This window comes from Callithrix jacchus, chromosome X (genome assembly GCF_049354715.1).
Source record: "Callithrix jacchus isolate 240 chromosome X, calJac240_pri, whole genome shotgun sequence".
Taxonomy (NCBI): Eukaryota; Metazoa; Chordata; class Mammalia; order Primates; family Cebidae; genus Callithrix; species Callithrix jacchus.
Genome location: NC_133524.1, coordinates 19,933,747 through 19,954,521, shown reverse-complemented (window position 1 = coordinate 19,954,521; position 20,775 = coordinate 19,933,747). Strand labels below are relative to the sequence as shown.

At 42.4% G+C, this 20,775-nt stretch overlaps 1 protein-coding gene across 1 annotated transcript in view; it reads left to right on the top strand.

The window, feature by feature from the left end:
• Positions 1–20,775, top strand: part of MAP3K15 (mitogen-activated protein kinase kinase kinase 15) — a 161,240-nt gene that overhangs the window by 40,185 nt on the left and 100,280 nt on the right. The window contains exons 4-6 of the mRNA XM_078364229.1: positions 10,959–11,152; positions 14,838–15,006; positions 17,962–18,068. Of these exons, the coding sequence (XP_078220355.1) occupies positions 10,959–11,152; positions 14,838–15,006; positions 17,962–18,068 (470 nt within the window). The remainder of the gene's footprint in view (positions 1–10,958; positions 11,153–14,837; positions 15,007–17,961; positions 18,069–20,775) is intronic.

The window sequence follows — 20,775 nt, the reverse complement described above, 5'->3', positions numbered from 1 at the left end:
TAGAGAGGGATAATTTTGTTTTACACACAGAACATGAATCGTGTAAAAATCTGATCTTTGCTTCCTCCCTCCCCTCCCCTCCCCTCCCCTTCCCTTCCTCCTTTCCTTTTCTCTCTCTCTCTCTTTTTTTCTCTCTCTTTTTTTCTTTTCTTTCTTTTTTCTCTCCCTCCCTCCCTCCCTTCCTTTTCCTTTTCACCATTTTGCTCTGTTGCCCAGGCTGGAGTGCAGTGGCATGATCTTGGCTCACTGCAAACTCTACCTCCCAGGTTCAAACGAGTCTCCTGCCTCAGCCTCCTGAGTAGCTGGGATTGTAGGTGTCCACTACCATGCCCAGCTACTTTTTGTATTTTTAGTAGAGATGGGGTTTCACCATGTTGGCCAGGCTGGCCTTGAACTCCTGGGCTCAGATGATCTGCCTGCCTTGGCTTCCCAAAGTGCTGGGATTACAGGCCAGAGCCACCGCACCCGGCCCCTTTGCATATTTCTTTTCTTTGTATATGTTCTCTACTTCTGCCTCACCTTAGATTGTTTGTCTTTTTGTCTTTTTGTTGTTGTTGTTCTTGACTGTGGTCTTGCTCCTGTGTGTTCTCTTCAGTTGGAGTACTCTGGGTCTGTGAACCATAAAACTGTTCTCTGCACCTCTTGAATATCATAGGGGTAATGTCAGAACCAAATTATTTACATTTAATTCCATCTACCAACTGGATGTGTCTTTCATATCCAGGGCACCCATCTATTTTTTTAAATTGAGACGTAATTCACACACCATAGAATTCACCATTCACCCATCTGTTGAGCACTTTGTACAGCTTTATTTGTTTAAGGATATTTCAGAATTAAGCAGAAGTGGCAGTTAGTGACAAGAATCATGGTAGGGCCTGAGATTGTCTGGCTCTGTGGTCTTCTGTAGGCCAGTTGGTTGACCTTGCTGGGTCTTAGTTTCTTTCTCTGTTAAATGAGATGATTTTAATGAGGTGACTTTTGAGATTTGTGCCAGCTCTGAAATAATCCTGTGACTTTGTGATAGCCATTCAGTTGTGTAAACAAAGTAAATCAACTGTCACGACAGCTTAGTTAGCACTCCATGGCACATTTCCAGCAGGGGTATCTTCGTTTCCTTTGAAGTGGCACAGTATCCTGATTATTCTGTTGAAATTGTTATATAGCTTCTGATTATTGTTTTCCTGTTATGACCAGATAATCAGGCAAAAGGAGTAATGTAGAATGCTCTTTGCATTGATCTAAAAAGAAAACCACTGCATTTTTCTGGACAATGTATATATGTGTATCTAGCTGGCTAGACAATTATATCTCTTGAGCTTGTGTTTTTTGGAGTTGTGTCAACTTGAATTTTCTTCTGTAATAAATTAACTTTGTTATACCTGGTCACATGAAATAATTTTTAAAATCTATTGTCCTATATTTGTTCATTTGCTCCCTACATTTTCCTGGAAACAGTCTTGTGTGTTTTTTCAGTTGTGGTTTTCACTAAGTATTTGTGACCTACTTGTATTAGAAGATATAAGCTCCAAAGTACCACATTGTGCCAGCAATTGAGATGTGCATTCTTCTGAAAGTGCTCAGAAATCAGTTCATCTCAAGTAGTATTAAGTAGCTTTCCATCTACCTTAGATACTTTTTCCCCCTCTTCTCACTTGGCCATTCATTGACTGATTACATGTTTGTATCACTATAAAAAATGTTTTCTAGAAGGTCAAGCCACTTCTCGTTGTGAAGTTGGCTGGCACAAACTCAGACATATTATACTTGCTCCAATGAATTAATTTATAAACCCTGTGCTGCTGTTGACTAGCTTTGCCACCTGCTGTGAGCCATAAATAAAAATAAGTGCTGGTGTAACAAGGGACCTTGGCTTGTATATCTTTCTTGGCCTTCTTGGACCTTTGGATGCCTTACATGGGGCACCTGCGGAAAAGAGAAAAAATACAGCCAACCCCAAGCTGACTTTATCTGTTAAAGCTTGTAATTTTTTAGTAGTTTGCTACTAGTGTACATAGTCCATAGGTATCGCGTAGCTTCATTTGTTTTAATATTCCAGCTGCAGAGGAGCCAGCTGAGGAGCAAATCCTAGGTGTCCTTAGTTAGTGGCCATGATTAAAGCCAATGGACAATTGAGTGGAGGCTCTGACATGCTCTGCTCTGCTGGACTGTCCTAAAGCACCTAGGAAGCTGTTTGCAGATCAGCCTTGCACTGTTTATTCATGGAGAGCTTTGTATGTGCAGCGCACTGAAGAAAGTGACATTTTAGGCCTGCAGTTAGGATGCTCTACGTGAAGCATCTAAGAGTCATGACTGGGGATTTTTAGCCTTTTAGGGGTCACAGGACCCCTATGGAGGAGCCTATGGGCTCTTCCTAGAATATGTTTTTGTTTATTGAGACAGAGTCTCACTCTGTCACCAGGCTGGAGTGCAGTGGTGTGATCTCGGCTCACTGCAACCTCTGCCTCCGGGTTCAAACAATTCTCCTGCCTCCACCTCCCAAGTAGCTGGGACTACAGGCGGGCACCACAATGTCCAGGTAATATTTGTATTTTTAGGAGAGACGGGGTTTCACCATGTTGTCCAGGATGATCTTGATCTTTTGACCTTGTGATCTGCCTGCTTCGACATTCCAAAGTGATGGGATTACAGGCCTGAGCCACTACGCCTGGCCCACAGAATATGTTTTAAAGCAGGGATCCTCAACCCCTGGGCCACCAATGGGGCCGCACAGCAGGAGATAAGCAGTGAGTGAGCAAAGCTTCATCTGTATTTGCAGCTGCTCCCCATTGCTCATATTACTGCCTGAGCTCCGCCTCCTGTCAGATCAGCAGTGGCGTTAGATTCTCATAGGACCGCAAACCCTATTGTGAACTGTGCATGTGAAGGATCTAGTTCACATGCTCCTTATGAGAATCTAATGCCTGATGATCTGTCACTGTCTCCCAACACCCCCAGATGGGACTGTTTAGTTGCAGGAAAACAGTCTCTGGGCTCGCATTGATTCTAAATTATGGTGAGTTGTACAATTATTTCATTAAATATTACAATGTTAAAACAGTAGAAATAAAGTGCACAATTAATATAATGTACTTGAATCATCCTGAAACCATCCCCGACCCCCACCCGTCTGCTCCGTGGAAAAATTGTCTTCCATGTCACCAATCCCTGGTGCCAAAAAGGTTGGGGACCACTGTTTTAAAATGTTTAAATACAAAGAATTACAAAGGAGACCCTTCATATAAAAATAGTTATCAAAATATTTTAAAGTTATATGTAATTATGTGCTTCTTTAGTAATGTCTTCAGTAATGAGTTCAAACAGCAAGTCTTAAAAACTCATAATATTTGGAGTAGAGATGGGTGTAGAAGTTATTTTGAGATCTCTGCAGGAACTGTAATGTGATATGAAAAGGTCTGTGACTTCTGTTACCAACAATGTCTTAAGTCTCAAGTCTGCTACTACTAGGGTATGTTCCCTACATTCCTAAGTGAAGGAAATGTTACGTTTCAATTGAGGACAAATGATAAAGGTTGAATTTTTTTCTCTTTCAGGTTCAGACACCCCCCCGCCCCAACCACCACAAGAATGAATGGATCTCAGGTTTAGAACTCCTAGTCCATTCTAGAACTATGGCTCATAGAGAATATTTGTGCAAGACAAAGGGCCATGATTAAGCCTCTGTTGTCTAATGAGGCTGACACTATTATAATCTCCATCTTAAAGATGAGAAAACTGAGGTTTGGATAGATGAGTACATTTTCCAACGTGAGAAAACTGAGGTTTGGATAGATGAGTACATTTTCCAACGTCATCTGTTTAGGATGGGATGAAGCTGGAATTCAGTCCTTGGCCCTTTGAATTCTTCACTACCTTGCTATGCTTGAGTTGAGATGATACTTTGTTTCTATATTGTTAAAGTATTTCTTGTTCACCAAACTGCACATGTGAAAAACAGCACTACTGAGTTCAGCTGAGAGGAGGAAGAAATTAGCATGCCCTTATACACTGTGGGTAGGAGTGTAAATTGCTCCATCCTTTCTGACAGCAGTTTGGTCAACATATATTAAGACCCTTAAATTTGTTCTAGTAATTTCACTCCTGGGAAGCTATCCTTGGGAAAAGACCACAGTGCAAAGATGTTCACCTAGTGACACAGGAAATTTCAAAACAAACTGAAAGTTAAACAATAGAAGAATGGTTAAGTATCTTATGTATATTTACCAGACGGTGTATTGGGCAAGCATTAAAAATTATGGCACTTAATACTGTATCACTGAGCTTTTGTAATGAGTGCTTATTAAAAGCACCTCTTATTTAATCTGAGTGATGACATGGGACAGTCTTTTTATGGTGGTGATATTTATAGATGGTAGTATGGAAAATGTTAATTGCTAGGTCAGGAACTAAAACCTTTAGAGGAAAAATTCCTCTACTTCCTAGCCCTACACTTTCAGAGACCAGTGGCTTTTCCTTGGCCCTCTGACCTCACTCACTATATCAGAATCACCCTTTTGGAAATATTTGGAGAGAGTTTAGAATAAGAGTTTACATATTAACATGGCTGTCATACTGGTTCAAATGCCTCTTTATGTAGGGAACTAAACTGCCTTTGTTAGATTTGTTTTGATGAGTTGGATTCTTGAGATGTTTCCATTTATCAGTGTAACAACTACAGATAGCTGATCCTAGGTTGCTATTGAACATGTGTTATGCTAATCATTGTTTTTATTTTTAATTTCTCCTCTCTTGACCAACAAGAGTCTGAATGTGTTCCATCTCTTGAAGATGTTTAGGTCTACTCTTCCTGGTTGTAAGAACAAAAGTACTGTACTTAAGAGCTTGTGCTTTCATTTGGAATTCTCTGAATTCCTTTTAAAAATGTAGTCATTAGTCCCAATTTCTGTCAAATTTCTTAAACTTTCTGGAAGAGTTTCTCAAAGGAAGTATTCTTACCTTCCTGAGTCTCTAGATTCCTGCTGTCTCTTCAGTTCTGCTCATTAAACTCACTCAGCTGGTTTCAGAGTTCATGCATTTCTTCTCTTTCTCCTTATTTTTCTCTAACTATGGCTAAACATTTTCTCCATGGATCACATCCTCTGCTAACTGGCGATAGTCTTCATCAGTCTCTGCTGCTACTGCTCTGCCTTCTTGAACAGTATTTCTTGTTCACCAAAGAACTTGTGATGGCACATATCATGTTTGTCAAAATCTACTTTTTTACACCTCATTATTTAGGATTTGAGCAGAACTGGGGCAAAGTTTACTCTTGTAATATTTGGGAAGACTAGTTTTGCTAAAGGAATAACGTCAAGATTTCAGCAGAAATGTTTGTTTTAGAAACATTTTTAAGACATAATTCTATACAAATAGGTTAGATTCTTGTACCTTCAATTTACCTACCTGTTAAGCTCAGAGTTATTTAATTGTAATGTTTATGTTTGTCTTATTTCTATTAAAGAAACAGAAGAAAAGAGAATGTAGGTGGGGGGATAGAGAGAGTTAATCTTTTAATTAACCATTTCCGGTACTTTTCATTTGTTCCTGTGGATTCAAGTTACCATTTGGTGTCATTTCCTTATTCCAATATAGCCTTGTTCCTACCAGTCTCCTTTTGCTGTTATTTTCAAATATATTATATTTCTGTATGAGCCCCACTACATGATTATATACAGCATTTTCTGCAACTCCGTTTTAAATCAGTTGAGAGAACAGGGGAGAGGAAGTTCGCAATCATACTATCTTTTATACTTGCATACATAACGACCTTTACTGGTGTTCTTTGCTTTCTATTGTGTGAATTTGAATTACTGTCTGGTGTCATTTGTTTTCAGCCTGAAGAAATTCCTTGAGTATTTTCATAAGATGGGGTCTGCTAGCATTATCTCAGCTTTTGTTTATCTGAAAATGTTCATATTTCATCTTCATTTTTGAAAAAATAGTTTTAGTGGACATAAAATTCTTGACTGACTTTTTTCTTTCAGCATTTTGAATATGTCATCCCATGGCCTTCATTGTTTCTGATGAAAAGTCAGACATTAATCTTACTTGAATTCTCCTGTGTATGACAATATATTTTTTTTCTTGCCGCTTTCAGGATTTTCTCTCTCTTTCCAAGTTTTGATTGTGACATGTTTGGGTGTGGACCCCTTTGCCTTTATTTCACTTGAAGTACATTTAGCTTCTTGGATATATAGATTTTATTTTTTTAAAAAATCACATTTGGCAAGTTTTCAGCAATTATTTCTTTGGGTATTTTTCTGCTCCTTTCTCTCCTCTTCTGCAAATCCTATTAGGTGTCACGTATGTTGGTGCACTTAATGCGTCCTGTGTTCCTTTAAGACTGTTCATTTTTTCTTTTTCTTTGTGTTCTCCAGATTGTGCATATCTCTACTGATCTATCTTCACGTTTGCTGATTATTTCTTCTGCCACTCAAATTGCCTGTTGAGTCCCTTGAGTGAATTTTTCATTTTGGCTGTTGTACTTTTAAACTCCAGAATTCTTCCCCTACTACCTTTTTTTTGGGGGGGTAGGGGGTAATTGTTCTTTATATTCTGTATTTGAGATATTGTTATAATACCTTTCCTTAATTCTTTAAGTATGGTTTCCCTTAGTTCTTTGAACATATTTGTAATACCTGCTTTCAAGTCATTGTCTGCTACATTTAATATCTGGGTCCTTTCAAAGACAGTTACCATTGCCTGCTGTTTTTCCATATGTGGATCACACTGTCCTCTATGCATGTTTTGTATTTTCTTGTTGAAAACTGAACATTTTAGATAATATGTTGTAGAAACTCCAGATAGTGATCTTTCTCCCTTCTGCCTCGGGGGCATGTTGTTTTTGTTGTTTGCTTATTTGTTTGATGACTTGACTTGTTCAGTGAAGTCTATTTTTCTGCAGTGTGCAGCCTCTGATGTCACTCCTTAAATGGCACACTCTTGGGCATGTGCACAGTTACTCTGACTCTTGTATCCACATCTAGGAATGACAATAGTTGCAGCTAGGCTCTCTTTGACTCACTGTTTCCCTGGTCTCACTGTTAAGTTTCTGACTAATCTTCTGTATTGGTCGTATACCAGTTGTTAATCTCCCTCCTTAGCTGGTTACTCTATTGTTTTTGACAATACCCTGAGGCGTAATTGTTCTACAATTTGATTCAATTAAAGATTTGTAGGAATACTCCTCAAATCTAATCCCTGAGGCTTGCTCTGACCTTGGGAAGGTTACTTTTAGCTGTCTCTTTGGTGGTTCTCTCTGTTAAACTTCCACCTGATCTATCCTTTACTTATTCCTATCCTAGAGCTACCAACCTTCTCTTAATTGCCATCCACCCAAATCTCCATGATGTTTTGTACAACACTCATAAGTGTGACCCTCCCCATGCCATGTTCTGCATAAACTCACTCCCCTTGTGAAAAGCTGCAGTTCTTACAACCTGCCTTTCCCCTGGGCAGAGCTCTGCACTACAGCTGTGGAGATGACAGTGGAGACAGCAGCCTTCTTCTCTAGGGGTGACACCCTGCTCTGTGAGTGGGGTGCTGGGTAGGGGTGACAGCCTCTGGTCTTCTCAGCTTGCCTCTCTTGGCATGCAACCTTCATTCTATGAGGGATCTGGGACAGGGTCTTGGCCTGTTTTGTTTTGTTTTGAGATAAGAGTCTTGCTCTGTTGCCCAGGCTGGAGTGCAGGGTCATGATCTTGGCTCACTGCAACCTCTGCCTCCCAGGTTCAAGCGATTGTCTTGCCTCAGCTTCCCAAGTAGCTGGGATTATAAGCACCCACCACCATACCCAGCTAATTTTTGTATTTTTAGTAGAGACAGGGTTATACCATGTTGACCAGGCTGGTCTTGAACCCCTGACCTCGTGATCCAGGGTCTTGAACTCCGCCCCTCGTGTGGGGGCGGGGGAGCAGGTATGCCTCAGCCTCCCAAAGTGCTGAGATTACAGGTGTGAGCCACTGCACCTGGTGTCTTGGCCTGTTTTGCCTAGGGTAGAGCTTCTGCCCTGTAGGTGTAGACTGGGTAGAGCATGGAAGCCCTGGTCATCTTGACCACACTTGCCTGGAATAGAGCTTCTACAATACCAAGCTGTGGGGGATAAGAATGCTGGTGGCCTGGTCTTCCCAGTGAGAAACAGTGACTCTGGACAGGGTGCAAGAGGGAGCCCTGTTTTGTTTTGGCCACACCTACTTAGAGTAGAACTTCGGTCACTCTGGGCTGGGTGTGGGGGCAGGGGAGCAGGTTATGACCCAAAAGCTGCAGAATCTCACTGTTACTACCAAGATTTAGATATTCTCAAATAAAATGTTTTTCCATTTGCTGCATGCTCTTAGCACAACTTACAGAGACTTAAAATCAGGGGAGTTCAATCTTTTGGTTTCGCTGGGCCACATTGGAGGAAGAAGAATTGTTTGGGCCACATGTAAAATACACTAATAATAGCTGATGAGCTATTAAAAATATCTGCATAAATCTCATAATGTTTTAAGAAAGTTTACAAATTTGTGTTGGACCACAATCAGAGCCATCCTGGGCCATATGTGGCTGGTGGGCCATGGTTGGAAAAGCTTGCTTTAAATGGTTTTTAAAAAGATTTTTCACCAGTTATGGTTGTCTCTCTGGGGATAGGATCTGGGAAACTCCTTACACCTCCAGTCCAGCTTTAACTTTTTGAAAATAACAAACTACGTTTCTTCAAAGATATTTTCCCTTCTAGACCTTACTGATCCACATAGCCCTTTTCTCCCTCTGTCTGAACTAGGAAGGCTTTGACCATAAACTCAACCAATTTTTCCATTTTCATACTGCTATAAAGAACTGCCGAAGACTGGGTAATTTGTAAAAGAAACAGGTTTAATTGACTCACGGTTCAGCATGGCTGGGGAGGCCTCGGGAAATTTACAATCATGGCAGAAGGGGAAGCGGGAGCAAGACACCTTCTTCACAAGGCGGCAGGAAGGAGAAGTGCTGAGCTAAGGGGGAAGAGCCCCTTCTAAAACCCTCACTCACTACCAGGAGAATAGCATAGGGGAAATTGCCCCCGATGATCCAATTGCCTCTACCTGGTCTCTCCCTTGATACATGGGGATTACGGAAATTATAATTCAAGATGAGATTTGGGTGGGGACACAAAGCCTAACTTTATCACGGTGGAAGAAAGAAAGTTTAACATTTGAATATATAAATGGCATTTAATTTAGTCTAGGAACATGGCTTCCTTGGCATGGATGAGGGAGAAATTTCTAACTTATCAAAACCTTAATGTTGGATGTTCTCTTTAAGAACTTGAAAGTATTACAAGACCGGGTGCAGGGGCTCACACCTATAATCCTAAGACTCTGGGCGGCTGAGGCAGGAGGATCGCTTGAGCCCAGGAGTTTGAGGCTGCAGTGAGCTGTGATCGCACCACTGTACTCCAGCCTGGGTGACAGAGCAAGACTTTGTCAAAAAAGAAAAAAAAAATGACCAAAGGTAGCAAAGGGACTTTGTCCCTGTCGGGTAGGCAATTCCTAATGGTTGTGAAGTAGATATGAGCCCGCTACCCCACTTATCACACACATACCCCTGAATTTTTACCCCTTCTGCTTAGAACACTGGTATTTGTGGGTTTGGTTTGGTTTTGTTTTGAGATAGAGTCTTGCTTTGTCACCCAGGCTGGAGTCCGGTAGCACAATCTTGGCTGACTGCAACGTCCGCCTTCTGGTTTCAAGTGATTCTCCTGTCTCAGCCTCCTGAGTAGCTGGGACTATAGGCATGTGCCACCATACCCGGCTATTTTTTTTTTTTTGTATTTTTAGAAGAGATGGGGTTTTACCATGTTGGTCAGGCTGGTCTCCAACTCCTGACCTCAAATGATCCACCTGCTTCGGCCTTCCAAAGTGCTGGGATTACAGGCGTGAGCCACTACACCTGGCCAGTATTTGTGTTTTGATGGGCTTAGTGCCAATAGCTGGTACCCTCTCCAGCTGCTGTTTTGCAGCAGGGTGTAAGTATTCTCAGAAAACCCTATTTTCAGGGATAATAGAATATCAGAAGCTTTGTCTAAGAGAACATTGACTTGCCACCTGTTTTTGTATGGCCTGGGAGCTAAGAATGGTTTTTACATTTTTTAATGGTTGGAAAATATAAAAATAAGATGATGATTTCAGGACATGTAAAAATATGAAATTTAGGCTATGTATTAGGATTACAGGCTCAAGCCTGTAATCCTAGCACTTTGGGAGGCTAAGGTGGGCGGATTGTTTAAGCCCAGGAGTTTGAGACCAGCCTGGGCAACATGACAAAACCCCAGCCTCTGCAAAATAATAGAAATAGTAGCTGAGCATTGTGGCATGCACTTATGTCCCAGCTACCAGGGAGGCTGAGGTGGGAGGATTGCTTAAGCCTGGGAGGTTGAGGCTGCAGTGAGCCATGTTCGTGACATTGCACTCCAGTCTGGGTGAACAGAGCAAGACACTGTCTCAAAAAAACAAAAGATCTGAGACTTACTATTTAATATGTGCTTCCTAGAAATCAATTTTTATTCCACAAAGTTTATAATGTTTCACCTATAGTTAAATGATCAAATAATATGCCTTTTTCATCTATGCTGAAAGAAAAACAATATGCCATGCTGTAATCCTTGCTTATCAGGGTGTTCAAGTTCTCTCTGGTTTTGGGTACATATACAGTATGATTGCTGAGATGTAAAACCCTAAACTTTCTGCCAATGAAGTTCAGAGATACATACAAGTCTGTTCAGTATTGAAACCAAATTTTTGTCATATATCTACGTGGTAGAGCTTTTGCAATTGAGCAGTTTCCTGTTTTGTGCCTGATAGATCCATAGTTGTATTGCACAAATTGTTTCCATCCTCAGGCATTTTCTCCGTGCCTGCCCCACCAGGTCCCACCTGCCCAGACCCTACGCTTCCACGTCTGTTACTTTATGGAACATCTTTGTTTCTTTTTTCCAGGCATCCAGTGGAAATTATTATTTCATCCCATACATCATGACACCGTGCGCTGATTATTTTTGCTGCGAGAGCAACGCCCAGAGGCGAGCCTCCGAGTACATGCAGCCCAACTGGGACACCATCCTGGGCCCGCTGTGCATGCCTTTGGTGGACAGGTTCATTAGCCTCCTTAAGGACATCCACGTGACCTCATGGTAATTCCCGTCAGCTACCAATAACCCTTGGAGACTCACTAAGATATGCCCCTCAATTTCAGGGATGTGATACACCTCCAAATGACCAGTGTTGCTGGAGAACCTACTATTGTCCCTTACTGGCTCACTTAGCTGGGCCACTGAGATGAAGCCAAAACAGAATAGAACTGGAGTTAGGAAGTCAGGATTGAGCCTGTGGCCCGGACTCCCTGTTTGATCTTGACATGTAACTTTGCTTCTCTGACTGGTCTCCCTCTTGTAGATAAGACAACTTAAAGGGTGTTGTCAGTGATGTTTTTTGGAAGGATCTCTTTCAGCTCTGAGATTCTGTGTTTCAAGATTATTTCTGAGCGTGGCTTTACACTCTCGTGGCTGTTGAGGCTTTTTAAACATCTTGGCGAGGTCATTCTGACCTTACGCTCTTATGCTTTAAAAGTCTGCATGCGTTGAGTGGAGCTGCGGCCATCCTCAGGATGTACCGTGCTGTGTTCTCTTTAGGGTAAGGTTAGATGAGGCGAAGTATGCAGAGTTGAATAGGTTTTAGACTGGAATCTTGGCTTAGGTGATTCCTACCTGTGTAGCCCTGAAATAGTCAGCTCGCCTATTGGAGCCTCAGTGCCCAGGAAACCTTCAGATGTTCTTATTGTGAAAGTGAAAGACAGAAAAATTCTTCTTCTTAACCAAAGGATCCAGTTATGTTGCTTGCAGCCAATTTAAAGGATTTAGTCCCATAAGTTGTGTCACAAGGAGAAGGATTTGTCCTTCCAAAACAAACGAAAATCCCAAACACTGGCAGAGCTGACCTGAAACGAAATGTAGAGGACCTCCTGTCCCACTGTGGCTCAAATGGTGGCACCCTGAACCGTGGAGTGTTAGACTGTAGTGTTGGTATGAGGGACATACTTGTTAATGGTCTCCTTTCCCATCCCATCACCTCTTCTCTGGCTGCAGACCTTCTACAGACTTTAATGGAAAAGGAGATTGGGAACCTAAACATGTGTTACCACATGCCAACATAGAGAGCAAATGGGGGACATTTTGTGGCACATTTTCCTGGAAAACCTCATGCACTCATGCCTTGCTAACTATTGTCTGGTTGCAAAACAAACACTTGAGTGAAGTTTTATGGAAAGCTCTCCTAGTATCAAGTAGACTTGCTTGGATCTGCCAGATGATTGAGGTCTTTGCAAGCCATATTGGGTTCAAGTTTGTTTCTCATTCAGTGTGTGTATGTATCAGTAGGCAAACAACTCTTGTGATTTCGTTTAATTTCAGAGGGCTTGAAATACTTATTGGTGGATTCCACCCAATGAGCTGGCAGTGTCTGGCAGCAGTTAGTAAGAGGGGAAGTGGTGCTTATAGTTTAAAACATCTATAACACAGGTGGAAAGTAAGTTTTTAGCTCAAGTGCCAACTCTGATAGATTTATAAAGTCTATTTTGAGTCCTGTGCTGAAATTGCTTTGAAGCCATTTCCAAGTTCTTACTGATCAGGAACATCTACCCTGGTTACAGAGGCAGAAATGGCTGCATGCTTATTACATATCTGATGTCCCCAAGCCATACTCAAGTCAGTGCTTAATTTACCTAAAAGTTACTCTTCTTTTTATGTTTCTTAGTTTATTAAAATCATTTTTCAGAATTACCCTTGAAAAATAAGGCTGAAGTACAGCTTTTTACTTATCAGGCTAACCAAATAACACTTAATAGCTTTGATGCCTTTATAGTCCACCAAATGGGCAATGGCTGGCACCCAACTTAATGACTCATTCAATTAGTGACATAGTTTTAAACACTGGCAGAATCTGCTAATTTGTTCATCAATGGGATGACGGCAATCAACAAGGAAATAGAAAACTAAAGCAATGCATTGATGTTTTTCTATTGAAATCCTTTCCGTGGGCATCACTTCATTCTCTCAGTGGTAACAGAGGTCCTCTTGTGAGCATTGGACCAGGTCATGTAGTGTATGTATACTTGTTTGACATTGTTTTGTAATTATTGAAAGTAAGCACTATTTGTTCTTCTCTTATCTCATTGTTTTTCGCTCTCCGAAGACTATTATTAAATTTAGCTTACTCTCTTTTTAATGGACAGCCTAATTTTACACTCTGCAGTTAGACCATTTCAGCTTCTTTTTTTTTGTATTTTTAAAAATTTTGAGACTGAGTCTCACTCTGTCACCCAGGTTGGAGTGCAGGGACGCAGTCTTGGCTCACTACAACCTCTGCCTACTGGGTTCAAGCAATTGTCCTGCCTGGGCCTCCTGAGTAGCTGGGATTACAGGCGCCCGCCACCACACCCAACTAATTTTTGTTTTTTGAGTAGAGATGGGGTTTCACCATATTTGCCAGGCTAGTCGCAAACTCCTAAGCTCAGGTGATCTGTGTGCCTCGGTCTCCCAAAGTGCTGAGATTACAGATGTGAACCACCGCTCCTGGCCCCATTTCAGCTTCTTAATGGGGGCAACAGTATTACTGTCAGACAGTGTCCTGTCTCCACTTAAAAATTCCTTTGGAAAATAGACAAGCTACTTTTTTTTTTTTTTTAATTTTTTATTGGATTTTAGGTTTTGGGGTACATGAGCAGAGCATGTAAGACAGTTGCATAGGAACACACAAGCTACTTTAAATCAATCTACGGTTGTTATAACTCGACCTCTGTATACGAAAGTAGGTCATTTTTCAAGGTTTTAAACCAAGTACTAGATAATCGTATTAACTCTTCGAGAGCCTATGGTGATATTTCAGTGTGAATTTAAACTACTTTAAGTGTTTTTAAACTTCCTTGTGCTTATCTAGATGCCCACCTGAAGGAAGTTTTGTATTTTATATTAGAAAAATCATTCTTGGGGCCAGGTGTGGTGGCTCATTCCTGTAATCCCAGCACTTTGGGAGGCCGAGGCGGGTGGATCACTTGAGTCCAGGAGTTTGAGACCAGCCTGACCAACATGGTGAAACCCCATCTCTACTAAAAATACAAAAAATAGCCAGGCATGGTGACACATGCCTATAGTCCCAGCTACTTGGGAAGCTGAGGCAGGAGAATCACTTGAACCCAGGAGGTAAAGGTTGTGGTGAGCCAAGATCGCGCCATTGCACTCTTGCCTGGGCAACAGAGAGCAAGGCTGTCAATAAGTTTCCAGGCATGACCTCTGTGAGTCCCATCTTGCATTGCTCAGGGACACAACACCAGTTTCCAGCTCTCACCTCAGTTAGAGAAAGCTTAATGACTACTAACAAGAGACACCTGATAGAGAAATTCACTTGAAAGACATTCTCATGTATGTTTCATGGGTTTTGGAACTCTGTTTGGCTTTGTTACTAGTGGGGAAAATAAATATGCAAGAAAGTTACCTTCTTGCCCTCTATATGTTTGAAAATGCTAGAGAAAGTGGGTTTGGTTGGCAGCAAGTCCTGTGTGTTGTCCAAGTACAGATGGGAGTCACCTTTGAAAATATCTTCAAGGTTGAATGAATTGATTTTTGTTTGTCATTTATTGGTCAGTTTATACAAAATGTGAATAAGTAGAAAGCATCTCCTGTTTATTGGTGCAGGGAGGCTCAGGTCCGGGCTGAGGTCCCCATGTGTTAGCCTAAATCACATCAATGAGAACCATTTTGGGTGCAAGACAGTCCTGGCTGTGTGTAGACATGACTGGAGGTTTTTGTGTTTTTCTTTTTCTAGTGTTTATTACAAAGAAACCTTGTTAAATGACATCCGGAAAGCCAGAGAGAAATACCAAGGTGAGGAACTGGCAAAGGAGCTGGCTCGGATCAAGCTCCGCATGGATAATACTGAGGTTCTGACCTCAGACATCATCATTAACTTACTCCTGTCCTACCGTGATATCCAGGTAAGAGATCCACCTAGCTGAGGCTCATGTATGCTGCATTCTGTCTTGGCTTGAGGAACTTCTTGTGAAGTATTTGAATACTCAGTGTGTGGTGAGGTGGCTGTTTTTTCTTTTTTTTTTTTTTTTTTTGAGAAGGAGTTTCACTCTTGTTGCCCAGGCTGGAGTGCAATGGTGCTATCTTGGCTAACTGCAACCTCTGCCTCCTGGGTTCAGGCGATTCTCCTGCCTCAGCCTCCTGGGTAGCTGAGATTACAGGCATGCACCACCATGCCTGGATTATTTTGTATTTTTAGTAAAGATGGGGTTTCACCATGTTGGTCAGGCTAGTCTTGAACTCCTGACCTCAAGAGATCCACCTGCCTTGGCCTCCCAAAGTGTTGGGATTTACAGGTGTGAGCTACTGTGCCTGGCCAGAGGTGGTGGCTGTTTTATAGACAAATAGGTATGTGGCTAGGTCATAGGTCATCCAGCTTATCTGTTACTGTGGAAATTTTGGAGGAGGTTTGGTCACATGGAGGCTGGTGTGACCACTCCTACCAGAAGAGATGTCAGAACCAGGACTGTTTAGCAGAAGGAGCTAAGAATTTAACAGTTTATATGAACGTTAGGCATTGTTCCAGGCCCTTTGCCAAATCTGAGTTCATTTAATACTCGTAACAACTCTGTATAGGGTGTGTATAGTCTGATTATCCCCATTTTATATATGAGGAAACTGAAGCACAGAACGTTAAGTAACTTGTCTGAGGTCACACAGTTAGGTCAGAATTCAGACTGAGACTGACTGGCTCCATTGTCCTTGTTTCTAACCCCTCTGGTGTGTGACTTCCTTTAGGCTTTTGTCACTTCCTTCTTTGTTTACCACTATACATCAGTGACAGGGAGAACAGGTCTAGTGGAGACACATTCAGGACCAAGGGAATGTAGGTGTTTATTCTAAGACAAGCATCAGAAGCTACTAGAGAGTTCTGAGACTGGGCTTTGGTCTATGGTTCCATGAAGGAAATTGAACCTTGCCTCCCTCCAAGTTGAATGCCATTGAGCCCCCTCTGAATGTGTCTTGCCTTCCTTCCCTTTGGAGGAACACAGGGTCATGTACCTTACTTGTAGAATTCCACAATGCCATGTTGAGGATTGCTGGCCAGAAGTCTTTAAATTGAAGGGATGGAGGCATCCAGTTATGACCTGGATGAAAACAGAGTCAGCCGCTAAGGAACTCCTGCCCCTAGTGATAAACAGATGCAACTAGCTGATTTTATTTTATTTCTGTTTTTAAAAAATATTTATTTATTTATTTATTGAGACAGAGTCTTGCTTGTTGCCCAGGCTGGAGTGCAGTGGTGTGGTCTCGGCTCACTGCAAAGTTTGCCTCCCAGGTTCAAGTGATTCTCCTGCCTCAGCTTCCTGAGTAGCTGGGATTACAGTTGCCCATCACCACACCCAGCTAATTTTTTTTACTTTTAGTAAGGATGTGGTTTCACCTCGTTGGCCGGGTTGGTTTCAAACTCCTGACCTCAAGTGATCCACCTGCCTCAACCTCCCAAAGTGCTGGGATTGTAGGAGTGAGCCCCTGCACCCAGCCAGCTAGCTGATTTTAATAGCAGGTGCTACTAGGCTACTAGGGATAGTGATAATGATTAGGTCATGTCCTCCAGGACAAGAAAATGGGAATGGCTTTTCTTGAAGCCTTTCTTCCCTCGAGGTGCTTCATTTTGTCCTTCCCTTCACGCATCCCTTTTTTTCATAACCTTCCATTCAGGCTCAAAGGTGGGCCAAGATGATCTGGGAATACACTGCCTTCTCCCTTCTGGGGCAGCAGCAACAAGGTGCAGAGCCACAGGACGGGCATGGGGTTTCAGTGGGAAGCCGTGCTCTGCTGACTACGGCTGGTTGTCAGCAAGTTGGCCAGTTCCAAGGAGTCTAAGCCTGGGCTGAAAGAGTAATAGGTGGCACTGCTAAGAGGAGGCTTAGCTGAGACATGATCTCAGCTTTTTTTAAAAAACGCATGGTCGCATTTTTTTCCTGGGTATTTATGAAGTTTAGAGCAATGGTTCTCAGCCCGAGGACATTTTTGGCAGTGTCTGGAGACATTTTCAGTTTTAAAAACTAAATGTGCATGTAGCGGGGCATGAGGGGGTGGTGTGTTATTGGTTTCCTGTGGGTCAAGGTCAGCACCCTACAGTGCCCAGGACAGCTCCCACAAAAGAGAATTATGGTCCAGAAATGTCACTAGTGCCAAGGTTGAAAAACACTCGTTTAGATTAACGCATTTGATTCTGGCAAAATAGGAAGGACTGGGATCTAGCTGCTTTGACTGTAAGTTTGTGTGTATTTGTCCAGCTCACTTTAACACACATCTCTGCTGACACTGTTTTTTAATTTTGTTTTGGTTTTCATTTTTTTGACAGAGTCTTGCTCTGTTGCCCAGGTTGGAGCATAGTGGCATGATCTTGGCTCACTGCAACCTCCACCTCCCAGGTTCAAGCAATTCTCCTGCCTCATCCTCTTCAGTAGCTGGGATTACAGGCAGCTACCACCATGACCAGCTAATTTTTGTATTTTTAGTTGAGACGGGGTTTCACCATGTTGTCCAGGCTGGTCTTTAACTCCAAACTTCAAGTGATCCACCTGCCTGGGCCTCTCAAAGTGCTGGGATTACAGGTGTGAGCCACCACGCCCAGCCTCAGCTGTTTCCTGGCTGCTGGGCTCATTTACTTTCATTGCCTTTGGATGTTTCCTGCCCCTTGATAGCAGGGATTCCTTTTCTATTCTATCATCCGCCTTATTTTCTGGTCTTTTTCCCTCCTGTTAAAGGCTGCAAGTAACTTCACTAAATACCCTTTGTAAGAAAGGGCCTGTCTTTAAGTGCTGAGGCTGTCTCATGGTTATAACAATTCAGAAAAATCAGTGAAGAGCTGTTTTTGCTCTCTTGCTCACTTTGGGACCTCTTGCCAACAGGACTATGATGCGATGGTGAAGCTGGTGGAAACACTGGAGATGCTGCCTACGTGTGATTTGGCCGATCAGCATAACATTAAATTCCACTATGCATTTGCACTGAATAGGTAAGAACAATAATGTATGTGCAGGGTTTTGAAACATGCCACCTGTTGAATTCTGCTTCCTTCTTTCTTCAACATTGAGTATGAGCCAGGTCACATGCTAAATGCCAAGGTTATGAAGATGGGCAAGGCCCAGTCTTTGTTCTCATGGGCTTTGTATTTGGAATATACATTCTAGCTCTGAGATCAGACAGATCATTCCATCCTAATAGCTTAGGACAGCAGCAACACGGGCACCCCCTGGCTTCATGCATCTCGTCACACATATGAGGTCACATCTCTTTTAAATTGAGGTAAAATTTATAGTCAGTGAAATGCACAGATCTGAAGTATATCATTTGTGTTTGATAATTAGCTGTACGCATGGAAATAACACCCTCATCAAGAAGGAAAACGTTTCCATCACCCCAGAAGTTCCCTTGTGCTCCTTTGCAGGCAGTCCTTACCCCTCCATTTGGAGGTCGCCCCCTCCATAGGCGACCACTGTTGCAGCCTTTATGTCCATAGATGAGTTTGGCTTGTCCTTGAACTTCACATAAATGGAATCACACAGTGTACACTCTTTTGTGTCCTTCAGCATTGTATTCGTGAGATTCATCTATGCGGTTGTATGTATTAGTGGTTTGTTTATTCTCATTTCTGCCGCGTAGTGCTTTGTATAGATATGCCTCGATCGTCTGTTTTACTGCTGATGGGCCTCTAGGTTGTTTCTGGTTTGGGGATACTGAGAGCAGTGCTGCTGTGGACATTGCTGTACATGCTTTTTCTTTTTCTTTTTCTTTTTTTTCTTTGAGACGGAGTTTTGCTCTTGTTACCCAGGCTGGAGTGCAATGGCGCGATCTCGGCTCACCGCAACCTCCGCCTCCTGGGTTCAGGCAATTCTCCTGCCTCAGCCTCCTGAGTAGCTGGGATTACAGGCACGCACCACCATGCCCAGCTAATTTTTTGTATTTTTAGTAGAGACGGGGTTTCACCATGTTGACCAGGATGGTCTCGATCTCTTGACCTTGTGATCCGCCCGCCTCGGCCTTCCAAAGTGCTGGGATTACAGGCTTGAGCCACCACACCTGGCCCCTGTACATGCTTTTTCTACACATATTAGATACGTTTATCTTGGGTATATAGCTTGTGTTTGTAGTAGACATCGACAAACGATAGGATTCTGATTCCTTTTTGGGAGGAAGCTTCATGTCACTATGGAAAAGTGTCTACTCTCTCCCCAGCAGCCTTTAAACCCAGCATCCCAAGGTGGGAAGCATTGTTGTGTATTAAGGCCAGTCTTCATGAAAAAGCAGTCTTGTAACTTTGTTCCCCCAGCATAGTGAGCTCCATTCTTATTTATATTTACCTGTGCTTGATTTATAACAATTAAATGAGTTATCACTTCCAAGGTTCTTGGGAGAGTGCCTGGCACATTGTAAGTGCTATTAAAAAATTGGCTCATTAAATAAAAATCATAAGCACCTTTTAAGTTAGTCTTCACTAAGTGGTTTTCCCAGAGATAGTAGAGGTAACTGTTATCAGACAGAGAATGAAATAATAGATTTCCATCTTCTCAAAATAACGAGTCAAACAAGATTTGAAATGGAAAACTGGGGCTGGACACAGTGGCTCATGCTTGTAAGCTCAGCCCTTTGGTAGGCCGAGGCAGGCAGATTAATTGAGCTCTGAAATTTGAGACCAGCCTGGGCAACATGGTGAAATCCCATCTCTACAAAAAATACAAAAGTTAGCCAGGTGTGATGGCTTGTGTCTGTAGCGTCAGCTACTCAGGAGGCTCAGGTGGGAGGCTTGCTTGAGCCTGGGAAGTTGAGGCTGTAGTAAGCCATAACTGTACCATTTCAATCCAGCCTGCGTGTAGAGACCCTGTTTCAAAAAAAGAAAAAAGAGAGAGAGAAAGAAATAGAAAATTGGTATTTAGGAGAAACAGGTTTAGCAGAATGAAGTGATCCTGAGGTGAATACGGGTCCAGTTTGGAAGCAGAATGGCTGGGATTGCACACCAGAGAGCCACCTTTCTCTTTGATGAGTCTTCCTTCTAGTCCAATTCTCTCCTATTAGACAGTGGCTCTATTTAATAGGGCCAGACGGGGTCCTCAGTGCTGAGAACCTCATTTTCTCCAACAAACCAAGGCTTCTCTGTAGGATCGCAGTACTTGCTTCATTTACACAGGTAATCTGATCCTGAATTTCACATTTGTGCTTCAGGCTTGGCTTGGCCAGCCGTCAGCATAGTGGGAGTTTGCATTACACACTGAGCATCTCTAATCTGAAAATATGAACTCCAAAGTGCTCCTAAATCAAAACTTTTTGAGTGCTGACCTGATGCTCAAAGGAAATGCTCATTGGAGTGTTTTGGATTTCGACTTAGGGATGCTCAACTCGTAAGTATAATGGAAATAATCCCAAATCTGAAATACCCCAAACCCAAAGCACTTCTCTGGTCCCAAGCATTTCGGATAAGAGATACCCAACTGGTGTATACAGTTTTCAGGGAGTTTATGGCATTACCTTTTATCTGTAAAGGAGAAAATAGTGATGAACTAGAAACAAGTTTTCCTGCATTAAAGTTGACCTTTAGCTCTCAGGAAGTGGAGCAAATCGTGGCCAGAAGGTTGGCAGTAATGGATGTCTTTTGACCCTCAGATGTCAAGGGCTCCCTGTTAGTGGAAAGCTGTCTCCAGCTGGTCAGCTTTCCCTGCTACCTCCCA